Source organism: Antennarius striatus, chromosome 11 (assembly GCF_040054535.1).
Source record: "Antennarius striatus isolate MH-2024 chromosome 11, ASM4005453v1, whole genome shotgun sequence".
In the NCBI taxonomy this organism is placed as follows: domain Eukaryota; kingdom Metazoa; phylum Chordata; class Actinopteri; order Lophiiformes; family Antennariidae; genus Antennarius; species Antennarius striatus.
In genome coordinates, this window is record NC_090786.1 from 5,266,285 (window position 1) to 5,289,760 (window position 23,476).

Here is a 23,476-nt window from a genome sequence, read left to right on the forward strand (position 1 = left end):
TTTTTTATTATCCTATCACATGGCTGATTAAAACATTCACATTGATTTTACTCTGCAGTGGACATGCACCCAACATTGATAAAGTGCGATTGTGGGAGGGAGCCCATAGAAACAAGGCAAATAATACATAATAGCATTCACACACAAAGTATTTATGTACAATAACTTATGATGCAGTTTTGCTGTCTCGTTTGCCTGTCAGATGGTAGAACTCATGCACTGAAAAAAACAACTAACCAAATTCTCAACATTAAGTTTTTAATGTGTCTGTTCAAAAAGTTCTTACATTCCAGTGTTTCAGGACCTCATAAATGAGTAACTGCATTATATGACAACCACACAATGCTTCACTTACCCCCAGAAAATGATAACTGCAAAATGAATAGTGACTAGTTGTATAGTTTCAGTACAGGTGGATTCATACTTGTGCGTTAGTGTTCAACTGCTCTGTAGGATGCATTTCTACTGAAAATTAGTTAAATTCTGTCCAGAAGACATATAGCCTGCAAAGAAATTACAAAATGCTCAGAAACCTTTCAAACATTGTTGCTGTAACTCGTCATTTGCTTTTTGGTGATCACATATTGCCAAAAAATGTTTTCTGCTCAACTTCACAAAGGGCTCTTTCTTTTCCTACAGTTTTCTAATAAGACGGCACAGATCAGAGTAGGTATAAGTTTTGCAGTATCCCAACACACACATATAAAATCCATTAGACACACAAATACAGACTCATTCCTCTCTCTCAGACACTACCAAAACATGCACACGTATAGAATATAGCCTGCCTGGGCTGGTGGCATGTTTTTTAATCACAGGCGTGCTTCTGGACTTTTGGGGAGGTCTAATTGCTGGTTTGGTGATTTTGAAGGGTCTAGTCATGCAGTCAGGAAAGCCAGAGCCATTTCTTTCTCCTCCACAAGCTCTTTAGCAGTTTCATCCATCTTTGACCGAGAAAATTCGTTGATGGCCAGCCCGTCTACAATCTTCCAGGTTTTGTCCTGAGGAAACAAAAGCCTTTCATAAACTTGCACTTTGAACCGTAATTTTACAGTTTTCTTGACGATGGCACTCCTAAAATCTCAAGCTCGTTTCACATTTTCAAGGCAGACACAAAAGATATTTATGGCTAGTAATTAACTACATTCAAAATGTATTGTAAGCAACGGGAGTGTAGAACACCATGTTAGGTCGGGCTCACCTTGATCTTGACAGGAAATGAATAAATGAGGTCGTCTGGGACACCGTAAGGATTTCCAGAGGAATAAACACCCATGGAGATGAAGTCATTCTGAAGGAAAGACAGAAAAGTAAACACACCAATAACTTCCAATTCACCTGAATCTGTGTGCCGACTGTAAAAACACTCAATAAAACTACCTCAAAGAGTGAATGATTCAGAAAGAATCTTATCTGTGTTGTAGATAAGATTCATTTCAGGCCATATACCAAACTGGACTTTTTCTGTCTTTTTTATCATTGTAGAAAGAATAACTGTCACTTTCCCATTCCCACATCATAACAGTCTAAACAATCATGGCGTTTACCTCAGGCGTGCCGTTCCAGATGTCCCTCAGGTGGTCACAGATGGCCTTGGCTGCAGACATGGCGCTGGACAGCTTCCTGGCTTTGATGACTGCAGCTCCTCTCTTCTGCACCGTCTGCAGTAAAGAAATGGAATGTTAATAGCAATGTGGACAGAATGGGATCATCTTGTGCTAACGTTTTGAAATGGGGTTCAAATGTCTGTTAGGAAAAATTTTTGAAATCTGAAAAAAATTTCTGCAGTTTTTGTGTAATTAAGCAGAGCAGGAAAAGTTAATCTATATATGGCTGTGTCTCACAGGCCTATAGCTAACAGTGAATCTTAAACTCACAGTGATGAATTCCCCTTTAAGCCATTCTTCATCTTTCACAGCATCGAAGCAGGCCACCTTATTACCGGACATATTGACCACACAGTGATGCACGTCTGGGTACTGTGTGGAGGAGTGGTTGCCCCAGATGATGACATTCTTCACGTCGGTTGCAGGAACGTGACAGCGGATCGCCACCTGCAGGCAGGGTGTTAAATATAGAGGTTTGATGACGTAACAAATTTAATCTCACCTGTTCTGGAAACCCACCTGAGAGCGGGCCCTGTTATGGTCCAGGCGGGTGAGGCAGGAGAAATTCTCTTTGGGGATAGAAGGAGCATACTTGACAGCAATCAGACAATTGGTGTTTGCAGGGTTTCCCACAACCAGCACCTGAAAACACAAACGAATTCATCAGATTTTATTCAACTTAGAATTATTATTGTATGCTGGACAAAACTAGTCCTGTGTCGTTACCTTGACACTCTTCTTGGCGTACTTATCCAGTGCCTCTCCTTGGCTCTTAAAGATGCGTCCGTTAGCTTTGAGCAGGTCTTTCCTCTCCATGCCCTCTTTCCTGGGCATGGAACCCACCAAGATGGCTATATCAAGATCGCGGAAGGCCACGTCTTCCTGGTTGGTGAGGATGACGTCTGTGGAGTGATGAATTCAATTCACTCATGTCAATGAAATGTTTACATACTCATTATGGTTTATTAATTCATTTTTCATCTAAAAACAGCGCTCCGCCTCACAATGACCTTCAGGTTCCCACCACCATAAAATTACACTTAACAGAAGAGAATTTTATAATAAAGACATGTAGTGTAATACAGCATGCTCTCAACTGAGATTAAAAAACATAAAATGGACAATTAACTATTTAAAAGACTCAGTCTCTCCAACAATTACCACAGAATATGCAAAGTAAGATGATTAAGATTTTTTGTATCCATGTGGTTGGACAACTTTGGCAATTCATTCACTCATTCATCTCCAATAACAATAAAAATATTAAATCAGAATTTTTTAAAACCTCACTTTATCTGTCTTCATCATATTCACATACAATGTAGACTTTTTTTTTTACATATCTTAAGTCGACTGTTATTGTTCCACATTGCTGGGCCCATCTCAGCACATGAAGTGTTGCCTTTGAAAGTTGTTAATACTGGGGCCTCTCGCTGCCCCTGCTCAAACAATACAAAGGACAGCAGCAATTCAAAGGAAAAATACCAGGTCACAATGGAGAAGGTATTTAATGGTGCTTTGGGACTGAAGCAATATAACAAAAAAAAAAAACCAAGTACCCTGTATATAAAAATTAAAATATCTCAAAACCATGATTTAAAAAAAGAACAAGAAGTCTTAATAGCTTCCAAATTCTCACAATGAACATTTCCCACTCCAATTAACACCTAAAATTCTTAATTAAAAAAAATGTTCATCTTAAAAAAAAGAAGGAGTTGTGCAGTCAAGTCAAATATTCCATTTATTTTTCAGTCATGTAAAAATGCCACTTTCTCTAAAAGTTTCTGCTTCCACTCTGTCAGCCTCCAGAACAGAAACCACCTGGAGAAGATCACAAAAGTCTGTTCTAAGATCATTGAACTTCCAACCAGATCCTTCTCCTCCATATACGAGAAACAAACACTCCGGCTGGCCAATGAAATCCTGCAGGACTCCTCACACGCTCTACACTCCTCCTTTGAGTGGCTCCCCTCACAACGCTTTGTCCGTTGCCCCGGCTGCAGGACACAGAGGAGGAAAGCTACCTTTGTTCCCAAAGCTGTCAACCTCCTAAACTCCTCCTGAATCTCTCTCCAGTTTCTGTGTTTACCTGTACCTGCATACCTGTTTTATGTTTACACTGTTTATGTTTGCACTGTTCATACCAACACACATAATGCTGTAACAATATGAAGCGTATACTGGATAGCCTTATAGTTTTACAAAATTGACAGTTTTTATATATTTATTACCCCATTGCAAATACCTGTTTATTGTGTATTTTAGTGTTAATGTTGCTTTTCTGTGTATTGAATCGGGTTTTTGTTCTTTGCATTCTGCATTTCCTTTTTGTGCACCAATTCTGTCTTTTGCACCAATACTGCTGTATGTCCTTTCAGTTGCCCCTTGGGGACATATAAAGTTCTTTGAATTGAATTGACTTGAAAATAACGACTGGCATGTATAAAAAATGCTCCATTTTTGACAAAAAGGAAAACTCATTAAAAAGTTACCTGTCAGAAGTGGGAGGGCACAATCCTGCAGCTCCATGACAACACCATCCAGAACTGGCATCATGGGAGGAATGTCCAAAAGGACCAGGATGATTGGCTGGCCGAAGGAAGCGGGAAAATAGAAATGGGTCAATCAAGCCAACCTGAATTTAAATGGTCAATAGATCTAGTTGTGATAGTTTATTTGAGACTCTGCAAAAGTTCATTCAAGGGTAATCTTTGTTCGCTGCAGGGCGATGCAAGAGATAGTCTTATCTCAGGACAATCTGACATGTGTTGAATGTGACACCAGTGTATGCTGAAGGTTGCCTGTGGTTCACGTTGTCCTTGGCATATCTGATCATTCCGCCCTTATAAACCATAATGAATGGAATAAGGAACTTGGATGTGTTTGCAAGAAAGACAAAGGTCCTCTTTACCTGATCTTTGCCGAACACATCTCCCTTGGCAATACTAAACAACAGAGAGTAGGCAATCTGCCCAGCAGCACCAGTCACCAGAACTTTAATCGGCTCAGCCTGGAAGAAACAACAAAGAACACAGTTGTTAGTAGGATCACAAGTGCTATCATGGAAATATGGAAAAAAAACCCCAACAACTGTCGTTTAATTGTCTATCTCAGGTGTCTTGGGTGTTTCCTCTTGTCAGCCGGATTAGTCAAACGAGTTAGTTCAAAAATAGACTGCCTCCTTACAGAGCGACGGTTGTGTGACATAACCAGGATGTACTATGTGATCATTCGAATCTCCTTTACAGTGATCTCAAAAGTATTTATGCAATCATTCAAACTAGGAACCTGGCCAGAACCGCGAAGTACAAAAGAGAGTTGAAGAAGAAGACTTGTTATTTTTGGAAGGAACTGGTGAACACAACAAGGGTGAGAATCAATTTGCATAACGAAATCTGTAAAGCTTTGACAGGTGTTCATTGGATCAATAGAAATAACTTCCACGCGATTTTAATCCGTTGGAGAGAGAACATAAACAATATGTATTGTATGTACAAGTTGTACTTACCATGTTCACGCCACACCTCACGATAATACGACGGTGTGCTGGACCAGGCGTTTAAACCTACTATTGTGAAGGAAGGACCCACCCTAGTCGGCCTCTGATTGGCTAGTAATTGCAGTATGGTTGTTTAATTGGTTTAAGGTTTTGTGTTTTTGTTATAAGGCTGTGATAATTGGTTAGAGTTTGAGTACCAATATCACATTAACCAATGAGAGAGAGAGAGAGAGAGAGAGAGAGAGAGAGAGAGAGAGAGAGAGAGAGAGAGAGAGAGAGAGAGAGAGAGAGAGAGAGAGAGAGAGAGAGAGAGAGAGAGAGAGAGAGAGAGGTACATGTGTGTGAGTGTGCGCGCGTGTATAGTACCGTCGCCATAGTAGGACTGGTGATATCTGTTTTACGTCCTCTGTTGATCGCGACACTCGGCAACTATCTGACGGCAGTGAATTGTAGTTTGTCGATAGTTAATGTAGTCCGTTTAAAAGAAGTCGTATCGCAAATAGTTAAAGGAACGTCGCTGTCAGAAAGACTACTGGTTACATACGACCTTTCTGTCGAACGTCGCCATTTTTGCTAGTAAGTTAGCATACGGCAGGAATGAGCAGTAATTGCTAGCTAGTTAGCATAGCCTGCAAAGTAGCGCCTGTCGTTGCGTAGCAACCCGTAAGCAGAGCCTGTTAGCATCGTGAGTACAGTTTGTAAGATACTGTAGCTTTAGCTTAGCTACTCTTCTTGGTCATAGACAGGAAACCGGCCTGTGCGAGTAGATAAACCTAAAAGTGACAAATGTTGACGTTCCAACATGAGTGGTTCACAATCCCCTGAACATGGCTAACTTATCCGTTTGATACGCGTTCTGTCTTTCTGCTAATGTTCTTAAAGAAGACCAGGAGAGAGGAAACAAAGGCTGATATTTTCCTCACAGGAATGGTCAAGGTAATGGAATGTCTCAGCTCTTCATTCTTCAATGCGTTTTCCTCCACACGCATTAGATTTTTTGTAAACACCAGTAGATGTTAATACTTAAAACCACTGGATTTAACAGACGGGGTTTTATTTATTTTTTTGCACATATTGCACATATCCACTGCTCAGGCATTACATAATGAATAAAAGAATAAATACTGTGTAAACACCAGGAAACAAACAAACAAAACACTGACATCACAGGACATACCACAAGAAATACACTACACTAACAGACACATGAGACACACGTAGCATTAACAGGACATATACTAGACTATAACTAAAATATAAACTGTATAAAATTCAAATATAAACAGTATAAAATTAAATAAAATCCATTCAACTGTGTCTTTGCCTATGGATGATTAAATATAATGTGTCCAAATTCTACAAAATGCCTGCTGGTACTAACACCCCAGCTTACAACATTGCTGAAGTCCTTGAGTAAAATTGTGATTACAGTCATAAGAAGTGTCAATTTAGTATTATTTGTATTTTACTTATGATGTTTCTCAGTATAATTTACTCTTGTATTGCAGTTAGGGTTGCCATGTACATGAGTGATTACATGGATTACAAAGAATTCCAGCAATGAAAACTTTTTTGAGTCACCATCCTCATTATTTTTTTTATCATTATAATTAACCTTATTTTAATTATATCAAATGAAAAATAGATGAGCCCACAGAGAATTATCATTCAAAGATGCCATTTCAGTTGTTTTGAATTTTAGTTTCCAATTTTCTGTTTATGCTCTTATGATCATACATGATATTATATTACAAACCCATAGAAGGCTAACTGTCCAACATTGTGGGTAGACAGGCATAGTTATCTGTTAGTGAAAAAAGTGTAGCAGTTCGCATTAAAGGAACAAGTTGGATTGACACTTCTCATTTTAAGTCTATATGCGTGAAATGAATTTACAGAAATACACATTTCAAAACTGTTTTTTGCTGTAGCTGCAATATGACAAGTGACACTATGATTTTCTCCGAAATCAGGTTGTCTACGGGAGATAGAGAATAGTTCCTCTCTGCATAACGGAAATCTGAATAAAATAAAAAACCCCAGCGATATCCTTGAAGGTATGTGGAGTGTTTTTGCTAGTCCATCTTTTTTGGTCTTTTCATCCCCCTCATCTCTATTCCTTCTGTCTTCTTATCTGCCACATGTCCCTTGAAGGGGACATGTGGCAGACCCAAGTGTCCCACACTGTGTGACCCTTTTAGGTCGTTACCTGGGTCGGCACACCCATCCGCTGTAATACTAACCCTCGAATATACCTGACTAAACCAAGTCCTCACAGCGTACATATTTGCATGAATTTCATTGATATGTCTGATCACAGTGAACTTTTGTATTCCTGTTTAGTTTATAGTATTTGTCTATCTACTTGACTGGGATACTGAAGCTTTGGATCAAATTCAACTGATAATTTCTGTTTTTTTTCTTCACGCACTGTAACACACAACACATGGCCCCATGCTGTCACTTGTAATAACTTGAAGTAACCATAATAACTCACTAGGTGTCAGTGTATGGCTGTAGTCATCATTGTGATTCAGTACTGATAGCACTCAAACTGATGTTGATAGATTTTCCAGTTTTGTAGAGACACTTGTTGCTGCTGCAGTCCTCTTGTCTGTGAAACTGAGCTCATGATTGGAAAAGACAGTAATACATGATTCAAACAATGAAATGAGGTCTCTCATAGGCAGCTCAGGAGCGCAGTGGGTAGGATTGTCTCCTCACAGCAAGAAGGTTCTGGGTTCGAGTCCTTCCTGTGTGGAGTTTCTATCTGAGTGGTTCTTCTCAGGTTTTCCAGCTTCCTGCCACCTACAAACATATACAATTTAGGTGAATCGATCACTTCTAGAGGCGAGAGTAGGTGTTGGTGTGTGAGTGAGTGGTTGATTGTCTTTCATGTGGCTCTGTGGTGCATTTTGGATCATGGATTTTGACACATATATTACCTTCCTTGCTCTTTGCAAAAGCTGTGTAAAAATCATTATCAGATAGCTAAAATATCTGCAGTAATTCGCAGGAAGACTTTAAAAAAAAGCTGTTGGAAAAGTATGACAACAATAAATGAAACAAGCGAAATAACATTTCAGCATTTTGAAAAATTACCTGGGAAGAAACCGCTCTACTCAAACCATTACAGGTATTTGTCTTGGATGCGCGACATAACCGTTCACTTTGGGAAACGATTAACTAAAAATATTCTTGTCCTTGAAATGTTGAGATTGGATTAGGGTTTATAAGCTGATTACTTTGGTTGTTAAAGGCCTTTTGTGTTTCTTAAGCCCCAACTTATGTGACAAACGTGACACATGTTGACATAATGCCTTGTTATTTAATGTACGTGACATATGTGGCTTCTAATCACTCAGCATGTAAACGATACCCTTTATTAACTCTCTACCCCGTGTCTGGAATTATATTTACCAATCTCCGTTTTAAACTGAAGCGATCAGAGATTTTTACAAACAGAAATTTGTTGAGCTGAGACATAAAATTCTCGTGTACAGATTTCGCCTGAAGGTCCATTTCAGATGTTGTTATTGTGAGGCTTTGGCACTTCTAGAATAAGGCCCTGGAGGGGCAAGCAAATGCTTCCCGTCTGCCTTGATGCTCCCGCCACCTCTCTGAGTTTCTTCCTTACTTGATAGTCTGTGATTGAAACCTGAGAGGGATTCTGTGTCTTGCCAAGTATTGACTTGCTGCGAGAGAGAAAAAGACAACTGAGCAAAGCCCCCAACGAGAACCAAAGCAGACCTCTGTAAACACATCAGCTAAGTTCTTGGCACTGATGCAGAACTCTTCAATTAGAGCTCATCATATAGCCTACACACCTGAGTCATTCTCTGAAGTAGGTTTCCCCTAAATGAGCCTCTAGCTCCATCCTTCATTCTGAGGTGTTTGCATAGGGAAATGGTCCGTGAAATAGCTTTGATGGAATCAAACAACCATATTAAGACAAATACATATTTCATTGCAGTCGATGGGCTGATTGACGGGGTGGTGTCTTCATTTTCTCTGTGCGTCGTTACCGTGGAAGATCTTTATCGGCGATAAGAAGGATCGCAGGTGGAATGTTTCAGGCAGGGGCCACAAGATGTCACCAAACTGCCACACAATGTTTTCCTGAAAGCTGACGCTCCAATCCATCAACAACCAGCTCACTACAGGAAAAGTCTCTGAAGGATGACTGTAAATGCTGCAGCAACAGCGTAGTGATCCACAGCAGGTTGAAGTTGCAGCAAACTCACATCTGAGTGTGTGTAAGGTGGTTCACTTTTTTTTTTAATCAATGCAACTGTTGTTTTAGTATAATGAGGCATGCTGACAAACCCCACCTTGCCCACTCGCACCACCTTTCATTAACTTCAACCCCCAAATCCATCCAGCTGGACCGTTTTTTATGGCAAACTCACTGCTGATGCTGGCGGTCACACCCTTTTGCACAGCCATAAAGCGTCGTGGCACAATTGGGGGGGGGGGCACATAACCAAGGCCGGTTGCCTGCAGGTTACCAGCAACACTGCTAGTCCCTGTTTGTTTGCAATCACTAAAAGGAAAGAATGTTTTCCCCCCACAACATGGCTATGTGGGGGATTAAGGCCCATTCTGAGTGGCCCCGGGTCGTGCAGCAGATGTTAGCCAGGATAGCACTGGTTGCTGTGCCGACAGTGAGCTGGCGACAGTGAGCTGGGATCGGCCCGCCCAGACGACACTAAGCCTATGTACATTTATGTGTGAGAAGAGGGGGCGATTTTAGCCAGTGATTTTAGCCCTGTGACAGATTACAAAGAATGGCGTTGGGAAATTTGTCAGCAGTCACAGTCTAGTTCATGTGCACCGTCTTCGATCATCATCTCACACTTGAGATGGGGGCAGGTGTTTAGGCCCGGCGGTGACCCTGTCCCGTTTGTGGATGGATGTAATTACAAGATCCTCCTCATTTATTTCTGAATAGCCTTGTTGATTGAGGGACTCTAGCAATATATCGCAATATGTAGAAACATATTCATGTGGTTGCAGGCTAGAAAGTGTTTTACAAAAGCAACATATGTAACCTTTAAAACCAACAACAGCTTATCAGTCAAAAATCATTTCTGCTATGTGAGCAATGACTTTTATCCTACGTCATCACAGAGTTATAATTCTGCTTGGTATGCAGAGAATTCAATGAAAATTAACGAAAATAAGTTTTGGGTTGTTTTTTTTGTAGCCTTTGTTCTTGTGATTATTTCCTTCAGCCTGTAAACGCAACCATTTAATCAAAACACAATGAATTGAATATGAATTGCAGGCGTGGGGTGAGGTTGACAGTTGTTTGATGTGAAAGACGAGCCTGATCGTTCTGAGTCAGACGGGTCTAACTGCAGGGTGAAATGTGTTTAACACACGGGACCTAGTCTACCCCCCCCCCCTCAACCATCAACCTGAATGGAAAGAGGATACAGGGTCTGACAAGACATGACTTGACCCAGCGGTAAAGGCAGAGCCCTGCTATTGTTCTCCAAGAACAGCAGAAATGAGTATTGCAGAATTTCCCTTCTGCTGTGTGTGTGTGTGTGTGTGTGTGTGTGTGTGTGTGTGTGCGTGCGTGCGTGCGTGCGTGTGTGTGTTAAGGTGCAGACCATTCCGTTCAACTTCCACAATGACTGTACCCACTAAGGATGAGTATTGGGTCAGGATTGGGGTGTTTTCATGCATGGCTAGGTATGTCAGCTCTCTGACAGATGGAGACTAGCCTGCTTTTTACGCACACACAGACACACACAGACACACACAGACACACACACACACACACACACACACACACACACACACACACACACACACACACACATTCAATTCATTAATTTCTCACTTCCATTCTGCTGATTTCAAACCTCAGCAGCAGCTTGACTGACCTTTATTTCAGACATTAGTGGTTAAAATACCATTCTCTAGAGTTTAAGAAGAATAAAAATAAAGAGTGAGAAAAAGAAAATGGTCTTTGTGACTTTTATTAAATGAGCTCAAAGGAGCGTTCAGTTGCCTGAGTCATTAAATGATTACACATGGTTACACAGTTAAAATACAACTGACTACATTTTTGTCTAATGATAAGAGGATTGGATTGTGATCATGCGTAATGGAAATGGTTTTCAGTTGCTGTCATGCAATTTGTTTAAATCTTTAGATTAAGGTCACTGCAGTCCCTAAACAGGAAATGGTGTGATGATACAGAAGTGATTGAGTGTGATAGACAACTGCCAAGTCAAGGAAAGAGAAGCCCCTGGGAGCAGACACCAGAAAAGGATTTTAATCATACTTCTAGACAGGGGTTTACTGCCACAGAAGAGAAGAGCGATGACACTTGTCCATCTCTGAGGTCACAGGAAAGAGAACAAACTTCTTGGTCTGAGTGTCATCGACGTCTGACCGCTCGGTGCCACGTCAACCTGTCAGAGAAGGAGGACGAGGCGCTGAGAGGCATCCGAGGTGTCATGGCCTCGTCTTGGAGGTGACGGACAGACTGTGTGTGAGTGTGTGATGGGAAAATAAGGCCTCGGAGGAGTCCAGCCCATGCTCGCGGTGACCCTTTGGTGTTTTCAGAATCCATCTCTCTCTGTGTGTCTGACAGTAACTTTAAAGGACCTCACCTTCCAGAACCACTGACAGGTGCGATCGCATGAAAGTACAAGACTCACACAGAAAAGAGGAGGAAGTCACAAAGTTTTTGGAGATAGTTCAACATTTTGGGTTTGGTTGAGTCTTTAAGATGTAAAAAAATAACGCGACTGTAAAATATTGACAGTTTAAATGACCTTTTTAGCCATTTTCGTGGTACAATATTTGTCAGAATTAAAGGAGAAAACTACTAAGCTGTCACAAAAATGACTAATCCCCTTCGTATTTGAGCGATTTGTGTCTTCACTATCTCAATGTAACCTCGGTTGTCTGAATAAGCGCATCTAACATTGCTTTTGTCTCACACACATGATTTGTGTTTGTGAGTCTATGTTTGTGTTTTTCCTGTCACACCCATGCGGTCCATGTGGTCAGGAGGTGAGGGGCGAACGACGGGGGCGACGAAGAGCTTTAAAGGATGAAAAATCCACACAATATAAACAAAACCCCAGTCGGTGTGACACGTGTCACCTTCGCTGTGACAGGCGACACACACCGTCTAGGCGCTTAGTCCCGGAGAACCTCTTTGAAGTCGCCTCGATGTTTGTGATGCTCCTCTGGAGGTGTTGTCTTTCCTCCCTTTGGGCGTTGCTGTTGGGCTGATGCACCCGGGCTTTTAGTGAAACACTGGCTTGGATTATGTCTATTAGCTAAAGAGGAGTGACAGACAAGCAGAGTGGAATCAAATGTGAGCGTTTGTGTAACATCAATCATCACAACTGAGCCGGAGCTCCGCCGCTTTCTCATTTTTTGTACAAATTGCACAGAAAATGTGTTCGTAACCAAACCTCTGGGTTTTCTTTGCCTTTCCCTGCCTCTCATTACTGGTGGTGTTTGTGCTACTGCTCCAGGCATTAGGTAAATACCTCTGCTTGGGTAAGTAAGTACCCCCCCATCTCCCCACTCCCACACCCACTTGACACCTTCCTCCCTCCATTACCTCCTCTAATGACATTTGCACATCTGCTTAGGGGAGGCTCCGCTCATTCCTCTGTCACCTTGTTCTTACCTCTTTGTTGCACACAGTCACACTGAAGCTATGAAATAACATTTGAAAGCTCTGAAGTATTTGGCCACTGGCTTGATATTTTAAAGTTAACTGACTAATACAGTTCCCACTGCCCTTAATAAACCAACAAGAATCAAATACTTGGTATAAAATAAGACATCTTCCATTCATAATGAAGTCTTGGTGGCAGGGCGGTAATTTTTATTTGATTACTTTTTACTAGGGTGAACGAGTCTTAATAATATCATCAAACTAAACAGACGGGTTTCTTCTGTTGTATAAAAATATTATGAGATAATAGTTTGCACATAAAGGTCAAATATGTATAGCGTTTATTTGCAGCCCTCTGGACGTGTTTGTCTGAGAAAGTATAGGAACGTATAGTCATTTTCTTTTTGCACTCCATAATGCTTCATAATTGGGGCAGATGGTCTGTCCTCACAGAAGGGACACACACACACACACACACACACACACACACACACACACACACACACACACACACACAGCAATATACACATATATTCTCTACAAAACTCGTACATAACTTGAAAGAGAGAATTGCCCGATGGTCATGTCACGGCAGCCTCATTTTCCCGTTGTTTGGCGTGCCATGTAAAAACTGTCAGACATGCACACGTGTACATGCACGCCAAGTGACTGTACCTGCCCCCCCCCCCATAGTATTAACTTTACCTCATTTTGTTCCGCCCGTCCATCACTTTTGTTCAACTCCTGCCGTCAGCTGAAGGGGCTCCTGTGAGACACTGTTAAGTGTCTGTATGAAAAGGTTTCAGCCTGGCGCCGCTTCGCCCACCCTCCGCTCCTATGATGAAGCCTTCCATCTTCTTATGTGACAGTTGAGAAGCTGGGCTATATTTGCCTGTGGGTGTGTATGTATATGTGTGTGTGTGTGTGTGTGTGTGTGTGTGTGTGTGTGTGTGTGTGTGTGTGTGTGTGTGTGTGTGTGTGTGTGTGTGTGTCAAGAGAAAATAGTTTCCTCCTGCGGGACAGAGGATGGAGCAGGATCTAGTACCCATTTTATGTCCCAATTCACCACCAAACAAGTTCAGTCATAATGTATTCTTCACTTTGGTAATAAAAAATATTGTTTTGTTACTTTCTTTATGTGAGAAATAGAATTCTGCGTCTATAATACTTCTGACTTTATCTCAGGAGCCAGATGCCAAAGTTTGCAAGAGGGTAAATCTCTCATAGATTCCTTTGTGCTCTTTTTAGCAGCTAAAAGCTTTTCAGTTTTGTCATCTTTCATATTAAAAGTAGTACCACGAATGTTTAATCAGCGTCAGAAAAAGTTTCTAGAATCCTCCGCTGTCACTTTTCTGTTGACACCTGTCTTGCGAGTAACATAACCTAATTTCAAATGGATCTTCATCGCCATCTTTTTACAAACCCCAATGAACTCTGGATGTACATTGGGAGAGATGCAACCATACTGAAGGAGGTATGGATGCATAATTTTTATATTAAGTTGTGTGAAACCAACTAAACTAAGGAGAAAAGTTTGTGTCTTCTCAGGCTTATGTCAGAAACCTTCTTATCTGTCGTCTCAGTGGTCCAAGGCCATCATTCTTTGTTTTATTCAGTTCACGTCTCAAATTGGTGGGGTTTTTTTTTTCAAAGGCATGTTATTTAGTGATTTTGTCCACCTTCCTGTGCTCTGATATGACACTGAAAGCTCAGGGACCTCTTACTTAAGAATATACTGCAGATAAGTACTGGTGGGAGTCTGTTTGCGTGGTTTCATTCGTATGTAAATGTGTTCCTGAGATATCAGGAGTTTAAAAGATAGTGTACGCTTCACACTGCATGTGCCTCCCTATGCATATGTACATATGTGCTTGTGAACCTCATGAGTTAACATATCAGGGATTGGATTCTATGCATCGTAACACTGAGGTTGTGTATTTGCCGAAGTAGTCGGTGGCTGCGACTTGATAGGAACTCCAAGGTACCTCAGGTTGGTTGATATTTACTCAAACACTCACAATTACAAACTGTTTTCTTCATGTTTTCCTGCTTTCTCTCTTGGGGTCGAGACAAGACAAGACAAGCAGTCGGTTTAAAATTGGATCTCTGTGCTCGGAGATGAAACAATAAAAAAGTAGAGTTGAAAACGTCTAGAGAGAGAGAGGGAGAGGAAACGAGACAAACCAAAATGCCGTCCTTTGAGGGAAAGAAGAGGAGAGTAAAAAAACTGACGGAAAAAAGAAGGGGGAGCCTGCAGACAGGGTCAGAAAGCTTAATGCATTTCTAATAGGAAGTACTTCAGAAAAACAGGAGACAAGAACAGGGGAAAAAAGATAAAAGGCAAGGGATGAGGAAGCAGAGGGTTGATAAGTGAATGTACATGAGGAAAAAGAAAAGGGAAGAGGAAAAGTGGCAAACCTCCACAGAGCCAAGTGATGAGGGGATGTTGGTGTGTGTGATGTGTAATGAAGGTGTGTACTGTATATGTGTGTATGGGGGGGCTGCGGCACTGCTGTGATGGCCTTATGTCAGTCACCCTTTGGCGATTCTTTATCCCGGAAATTTAGTACATCACTCTTCCCTCAGGGATGTGACCATACCTCAGTCTGACAGTGGTACCTCTGGTTTGTGTGTCTTGAATGGAGGTTAAAGCTGTGACGGAGGGTTCTTGACATGTCAAACATGATGTCCTGCCTTCAGTTCAAGCTGCTTTATTCGCCATTGGCAACCAAAACCAGACAAACGGAGATTCTCTGAAAATTGATGTTTATGTCTGATATCCAAATGGACACCCGCCGAAGCCGGACACGTTTCAAGGATGTGGAAAGCAACAATGCCTCGATGTTAGCTTCTTTTAGCTTGAATAAATGTGTGTTTGAGCTGCTGAGTGCAAAGAGTCAAATGTTGGGACTGTTATCAAGACATCTCAAAAAGACTTCGATTGTTTTGCTCTCAGACTGAGAAACAGTCTCAAATATTTGCCCAAAGTTCTGCCTTTGCCCCCACACACACACACACATTCATACAAGCACACTGTCTGTTGCTCATGTTCCCTTCAGCATACACACACACATACGCACCGACACGCACATGCCTGCACACTGAGCAACCACCCAGAGGGGACGGCGAAAGAGGAGCAGAAAGAGATGCAGAGAGCAGACAAGGTCGTCGTTCCTGTGGACTGTCTTTGAAAGAGGAGTCCTGTGTTTTCTCTCCCCTCCTTTGATGTTAAAGCAGCCTCTTTACTAGTGTAAAGACACGGCGTAATAACCTAGACCCTCTCCACCCCTCCTATAGTCCTCTGTACTCCCCTACAAAGCACTGTGGGGTGACAGGTAACCCACGGCAACCCCAAGCAGAAGTCAGAATGAGTGTGGCAGCTGTCCAGGACCTGGGCAGCATAGCTTGTGCGTGCGTGCGTGCGTGTGTGTGTGTGCCGGCTTCTGTGTGTGTGGTGTGTGCTTATATGCAAATGTTTGAGGAGCATGTGTGCTTTAAACTGTCCGTTGGTGTTACCTGTCTTGTCAGTCAACAATTAGCTTCCAACACATTAAATATACAGCATCTCATCTTTCTGAACGCTTCAAACATTTTTAAACTGCGACCTTAACTGTGACCTCACACTGCGTAGACGGATAAGTTAGTGTTATCTTTATATATCTGTGTTGATCTGCATTTTCTTTTGCTGCAAAAAGTTAAACAAAAGTCTCAAATCATCACAAAAAAGCTTCAGTAAATTCACATAACTTTTCTGGTATGTTGGGATGGGATCCTTATTGTTGTGTTCATGGATTCACATGTATCTGTGTGAACATGAAGGGCAAGAAAAACCACAAATCTTCAACATGACACTCCACAAAACTGTGTTTGACCAGCACTATGTTTACCCAGCAGGTACAAACTGTACATGTTTGCACAATGGCTTTTTTTTACCCATAAGTTTTTAAACACTGTCATGACAGATCTTCCATCAGCAGGTTATTCTTTTATAACAAAAGGAAGTGTTGGGTTTTTTCAAATGACTCCCATTCTCTCATAAAGGCCACAGGACCCTGATAACTGAACGTTTCCCCTCCAAAAAAAAAAAAAAAAATGGCTGACCTCCTCCTAAAAAAAGCTGGTTAGCAGAGGATAAGAGAATCCTCTTATGTCAGTAAACTCGTTATGTTGTTGCTGCCTTGCTATATTAGCCCGGCGTTTCCATGGCTCCCGGCGTTATCTGTGTTTATTTTTGTCGGGACTTGTAGTTTTGAGAGTTGAGGGGCAAAATAAGATCCCCCCCCACCCCTCTCTCCACATCAGGAGGTGCAAGAGAGAGAAGATAAGAGAGGGCCCTCTCTCAGCATCCACAGAGAAAGAAAGAAAGAAAGAGAGGGAGGATGGAGAAGTGCAGAGTATTAGCGACACAGATAGAGAAATGAATACCCGACACAGCAATGCTGCGCTATACACATATTCAGCACTGGTCTGTAATGGACACCACCCCACTAAATTGTGAGGGAGTTTGGCTTTAGAGTATAAAAAAACCCACATTCTTTGTCAAAGCCTTAGAAGGCTAAAAAATGCAGTGTGATTAATGGTGTGTGTATGTGTGTTACTTTCTCGTTTGCAGGGGAGTTGTCTATCTGGATCAAATGTGGACCGGATAGAACCCGGAAGCGAACCGATTTGTTTATGACATCACCTCATTTGCGGCGTCGCCAACTCTTCTAGTATATTAAGTTTAATGAAAGTAGAGAGTAGAAGTTTACAGCCTGGAGAGGAACGCGTGGGCTGAAGAACGAAGAGCAACCGGAGTTGTTACTGTGTTTACTACCTGATATATGGAACGCTTCGCACTTTGTTTTCACTGTCAACACCTGAAGTGCATATCTGTCATTGAAGGTTCAAACGCTGCCGCCCAAAAAACCTTTGTCGAGTGTCACTCTGAAGGGTTCATGTGCAGGTCGTCTTCCATCCGTGTTGGTTTTAATTGTTTTCCTGGTGAAGGTGCATTCAAACAACAAACTATTTTAATTTTTTTTTACATTCATACAGGTAGTACAGATTTAGCATGACATTAAACTGTTCTGCAGTGACACAGTAAGTTTTAGCTAATGCTAATGATAAGAAAGAACTAATGAAACATGATCAGGTATTAATTAGCTGGCAGCCGTATAAGTTGGCGTCTATGTGAGCTCGTGTGCTTACATGCGTGCTTTGTTTCACCTTTAAACCTATTTATGTCGATCTATTATGTTGTCTCGTCGAGATACGCATCTGTGGTTGCGTCGGCTCTGTCCCGGCCTCTTTCTCCTCTTATCATTTCTTCTTTCTCTGGTTTGTCCCTCTCTGCAGACTCGAGTTACACTCCTCCATCAGATGGCGTTCTGCCTGGCTGAGCTTCACTTGTGGTCCACCAGGAGCTCACTCCAAGTCAAAGGTAACACTTATCACCATGTTCAATCTCCCACCCTCTCAATAATTCTCTCTCTGGCTCTTTCTGTCAGCGCTCACTTTGTTTTCACACCTTGTCCCCACGTTTCTCCCGTATCTACTTTACCAATCTGACTCTCAGCCGAGCCCCATTTTCACTCTGTTTTCACTTTCCCTTTTACTCTCTTTGGTTATGCTATCGATCACGTTGTCCACTTATTGTGCAATCACAACTTGGAGTTGTGTTTGTACATCATTTTGAAGTGTAATCGCCCGGGCTGATGTCAATCATCACGAGAAAACGGCGAAGCGTTTGTATGTTTTGAGACCACACGCGTGTTCACTGAAGAGCACCACCACTGAATGACCTGCTAGAAGTCCACATATTTGCAAAAGAGACACAAAAAGCGGTAGAATGTTTGAGTAGCAGGAGGGAACCAGTTATATGTGAAGTCGCTCATATCGGTATTTCAACATGAATGTCTAACATGAGAGAACAGTTTCACACTCAGGCATGCGTGGCAGCAGACACTGTCACTGTACTCCAGTTTAAAATTATACACAGTATATTTATATAGTTCAACTGATAACATTAACGATCTGATTGCTGACTGATACCAATAACGCGAAGGGTAAATAAGTCCAAGATGTGATTTAAGATGAATTTTGTAATAAAAGTCATGGGTTTTTTTCACTTCTTTCTGAAACCCCTCAGAAATAAAATACTTTTTCTTCTCCTTCATCATCGACTCTTATCATGAACTAATAAACCAACTTAAAAAATGTGTCCAATAAGTCAGTGTGGGATTTCATCTTACTTTTTCAGTTTATTAGATATAATTAAATTAATGGACGACAGCCTTTAAATATAAACTACTTCTCTGGTTAATAACTTCTCTGTTTCATATTTCTCTTATTACAACTTTACAAATGTAAATACACAAAGCCAGTTACGTTATTATTCTAGTAGAAGTGTTGTATTACATTGCAGTACAAATATTGTTCCTCTTAAACTAACTCTTAAGAACTCAAATGACACGACCGGAGGCAGTATTAGATTTCATGCATCTTTCCCTGGAGCCTCTAAAAGTCTTATGCAACCTTTAAAATATGAAGCAGCCAAACCGGCATTTATGTATAAAATCGGTAGAGTTAACCTGAAAGAGAAAACTTGCCCGCAAACACATCAATTGTCGTATTTGCATAGAACTACAAGTAAATATTTTATGAGGCGCACAATGGATCAGTTCCAGTAAGCAATACGCAGATCATGAAACTACCTGAAAAACATGGATGCCGGTTACGAAATCTACAAATATGGCAGTTAAATGCAAATAAATAAATACAAAGAAGCGTGTAAAATAAGTGCCTTCACCGTTTATACAGCAAGAAAAGAAGAAGAAATTGCTGCAGTGTTTGACATCAGGAGAGTACATCATGTACATGTACATCATGCTGTTGCCGTGTGAAGAGGAATCAGAACAATTAAAATGCATGTTGTCACACTGAGTGGGTCAGATAAAGACAAAACTGAAGAACAACAGCTGGTAACCAAAGCTTCCCTTTGAGGCGCCTCGGGTTTGGGTTAAGTTTGACTTCTCTGCCAATTTTTGTGTATTTTCCCACTCGTCACCTATCAGTCCATCTCTTCTGTTAGACAGAAATCCTCTGTTTCTCCATTTTCTCGTTTTCCTCCTCCCTTCCGTTCTGTCTTGTCTTTCACAGTCTGCTGAGCTTTAAACGAAGATAGCGACGCTGAGACTGTTGGGTGTGTGTTTATGTGCGTACTCAAAGGTACGGCGGGGTGTATATCCTACGTGATGGTGACATATCCTTATTTGTTTGCTTTTTCCTCCTGTGTGTGTGTCTTGTCCTATCTCACAAAAAAAGTGTGGTTGGATACATCTGAGCGAAGACATCCAGTCGTTGAAGTGTGACGCATTCTAACACCACTTTCTTTACATAATATACAGTCGCCTTGAAAATAAAAATACAAGTTCACAAAAGCAGCGGCTTCTGTGATCTGCTGTGAAACAAATATTTGCTGTATGTTTTGTGTTTTACATGCGTGAACCACATCTGTGCAGCTGCACAGCAGAACAAACACCCGGAGCGTCTAGGATTCAGTTGTAACCAATATTCAACAATTCAATTCGTTGAATGAGCTAAAAGTTGCTGAATGCTTTAAACTACAGAGTAAAATGTAGGAAATTACTCTTAGCATCCTTCATTTGACTCATGGTTTTATTCAGCATTGTGTATTTTCATACTAATGTTTTAAGAACTCTTTAGTCACTGATAATACAGAGTTTCAGTTCAGCACTGGCAGATATTCAAGGTTACAGTCTCACTCTCTTGTCAGAAGTGAAAAAGTGACATGAAGACATTGCTAATGGTGCTGTGTTTGTGTGTGTGTGCCATCAGCTCTCCTGTTGTATTAGTGTGGCCTGGCCTCCGGAGCAGCAGCAGCTGCAGCAACAGTAGTGGAGCGATAAAGAAACGATGTGTTGTGCAATCTGAGTCTGGCTGCTTAAGGTTTTGGGCCTGCAGGAATAACACTGAAGAAAAAGGCTCGGCTCAGCAGTTTGTGTGTTTGTAAGTGTGTGTATTTACGTGTGTGTGTTTGTGTTGGTTACCTTCCGTGTTGGCCGTTTTCGTATCTGACCGTTCAGTCTACTTTTAAATGTACATGTATGTTCCATGTTTGTAAATCAGAGTCTCTCCCTGAGGTGGGATGGGTTAATGCGGACTGCTGTCTTTATTAATACCCCTCTGCCCCCCCTGCCCAGTTACATTTGTGCTCGGACCCCACAGCCCACCCCCCGTCTACTCCTCCCTCACTGGGCCTTATCTCAGCTCAAACCGTGGTGCTGGCAGACGGGACAGGCCGGTGGCTGATAGCGATTGTTTATCCCAAGGTGCAAAATTGCTGATCTGACTTCTGCTTTTCCCTGACAGCTAGATGTTCATCTCTCTCTGTCTCTCTCTCTCTCTCTCTCTCTCCCTCCGTCCCTCTCTCTCCCCCTCTCTGTCTTGCCCCACAGATACAGATATTGGCACCTATCAGTACTACGATAAAGGAGAGACAGGTAAATAGTGTTTATATTGGATGTGTGTTTGTCTGTTTGTGTTTAAGATAAGTTGCATTTGTCTTGTTTTTAGAAACCGTGTGATTTCCTTATGTATGAAGAAGGGCTTTTTCATGCTTCCCATGCTCACATAAGCCATGAAAACACACACGCGGCCACACAAATTATCATCTTATGCGTTTCAGTGCCTTCATGACCCTTACCCATGCACACACTTGTCCACACACAGGCTATTAGTATGTAGGATTTACACCCTAAAACCTTATATATACATGCAGTGCACAGACGCGTACAGGTTATTGGTTGGTGGTTCTATCTCTTACACTCCCTGTGTTCCTGTTGACCCGGGGTCCTGCCACACAGCGATAGGAAAACTAAACTGTTGACTTTCTCCCATATCACATAGCAAGAGGCCCCATGCAGTCCAGCCTCATATTGCCTCAGGTCAGGAGGCTTCCTTCACCGTCAGGAAGAACTCCGGTCGCTTCCCAAAAGTCCTAGCAGCGCAGAATCAAGCTCTATCTTTTTCTCTTTTTTTTAATGTCAGTTTTTTTTTTTTGAATGCGTCAGTTTAAATTGTACACAGAGTGTCCTGAGGTTGCTTGATGCATCTTAACAGACAACAAGTTTCACAATTGGTCCATACATACAAGACTGAGTCTTTTTACTTACATTTTATACATGAAATGTAGGAATAAAAAATATTTTTGTTTCTTAAATCACAATCATGAACAACATTATGAAATGCGATGAAATGCCTGGTTAACTACAGCCAGATTGAGGTCTCTCCATTTACGCCATTGAATCAAAATATATTACTGTAGATCACATGTGTCAAACTCAAGGCCAAATATGGCCCACAATTTTATGTGGCCCACGGGAGCATAAATGGTCATTGTGTCTAAAAATAAATAAGTCAAAAGTGCGCTTTGACCAAAACTACATTTCCCACAATGCAGTAATAAAGCCCATTGTAACTCTAACAAAAACATTTTGAACAAAGTTAATGTCCTCATTTTTGTTTGATGTTATTTTTCTTTATTCGCTTGGATAGTTTGATCCTTGATTGACGGAGTTCTGCGGGTTTCATAACCTGACAAATTGAAAGTATTTGTTATAACAGAGGAATAATCAAACGTGGTTTTTCTGTGTAACTGTAGTGTTCGTAACTTGAATAAGTAATAAATTCAGAGTTATTTAACATTAAGCAGTAGTTACATTTATTTTACATTACGTTGAGTTACATTTAGCTACATTTATAAGTTACATCTGGCCCTTTGAGGACAGCCATTATGCTGATGTGGCCGTGCCATATATGGTTACAGACAGTTATTTAATTATAAACCTCTTCATCTGTCGTTCTGCCAATCACTGTGGAACATCATCATTGCGTTTTCTCATGTAGTGCAGATATGTTAAGCGTTGTGGTAAACGGGTATTAAATACACCAATCTCTTACTGTGTTCACCTTGAAGAGCCCTAAATGTTTGTAATAAATATTAGCACTAAAAAAGCATACTGTTCTGCATGTAGTGCCCTGAACATACAGATTTAACCACATTAACCAGCATTTATTTGTTTATTTAGGTCTTCCTGATATAATTTCTCGATATTTCTAAAAGCAAAAGCTATCAAAACAGTTACTATCCTTTGTAAAATGTCATAACGTTATCATCACAGGGGATTTTCTTGTGAATTGTTGCCCTATGTCTTTTTAAAATAGATTTTTGATGGTTAGTTTTAAATGTAATGTAATTTTACACTTCTGTCCTTTCTCATCTTATGTACAGTATGCCTCTCTCCCTCTCATCATAGGCTTCTCTCCCTTCTCTCATCTGAGAAGCTGCCTCCTCTTTCATTCCAATCTTCAGTAGGGAGACGATGCTCTTGCTCCAAATCCTTTCATTTGGAGGATTACTAAAGTGTAGCTTGATATCAGTGTGGAGGAAGCAGGGAGGGGATGGTGGTGGTGGTGGTGGTAGACGCGCTATCCAAAAGTATCACAACATTTTCACACAGGGGTTTAATCACAGTCCAGGTAATGATGTAATTGCATACAGTTGACAAAGCAAGATTAAATTTAGTTTGTTATTTTGTAAGCATTCATCTTGAACAGTTGGTAAAAAAATAAAAGTGTTTGCTGAGCCAGGCTGTGTACAAAAATACATTTCAACATAATATCCACCTCAGTATTTTGCATCCTGTTTAG

The 23,476-nt window shown here is 41.2% G+C and overlaps 2 protein-coding genes across 11 annotated transcripts in view; one reads left to right on the forward strand and one right to left on the reverse strand.

Annotated features, from left to right (window-relative positions):
* Nucleotides 1-160: 160 nt before the first annotated feature.
* On the reverse strand, nucleotides 161-5,192 carry LOC137603349 (malate dehydrogenase, cytoplasmic-like). Its single transcript, XM_068326687.1, has 9 exons — nucleotides 5,116-5,192; nucleotides 4,519-4,617; nucleotides 4,100-4,196; nucleotides 2,334-2,509; nucleotides 2,127-2,249; nucleotides 1,878-2,054; nucleotides 1,548-1,661; nucleotides 1,202-1,291; nucleotides 161-1,001 (listed from the first exon to the last, which is right to left on the reverse strand). Exons 1-9 carry the CDS (start codon nucleotides 5,116-5,118, stop codon nucleotides 879-881), a joined length of 1,002 nt encoding a protein of 333 aa, XP_068182788.1. The 5' UTR covers nucleotides 5,119-5,192; the 3' UTR covers nucleotides 161-878.
* Nucleotides 5,193-5,567: 375 nt separating this feature from the next.
* The window catches only part of wdpcp (WD repeat containing planar cell polarity effector), a 58,487-nt gene continuing 40,578 nt past the window's right edge, over nucleotides 5,568-23,476 (forward strand). For 5 of the 10 annotated variants that reach the window (XR_011037267.1, XR_011037265.1, XR_011037266.1 and 2 more), the window contains exons 1-3: nucleotides 5,693-6,042; nucleotides 18,101-18,185; nucleotides 21,223-21,267. Coding sequence is in view for 7 of the 10 variants with exons in the window: in XM_068326673.1 (XP_068182774.1) it covers nucleotides 5,977-6,042; nucleotides 18,101-18,185; nucleotides 21,223-21,267 (196 nt within the window). In the remaining 3 variants the exon portion in view is untranslated. The other 5 variants (XM_068326677.1, XM_068326678.1, XM_068326674.1 and 2 more) reach the window with 5 other exon arrangements.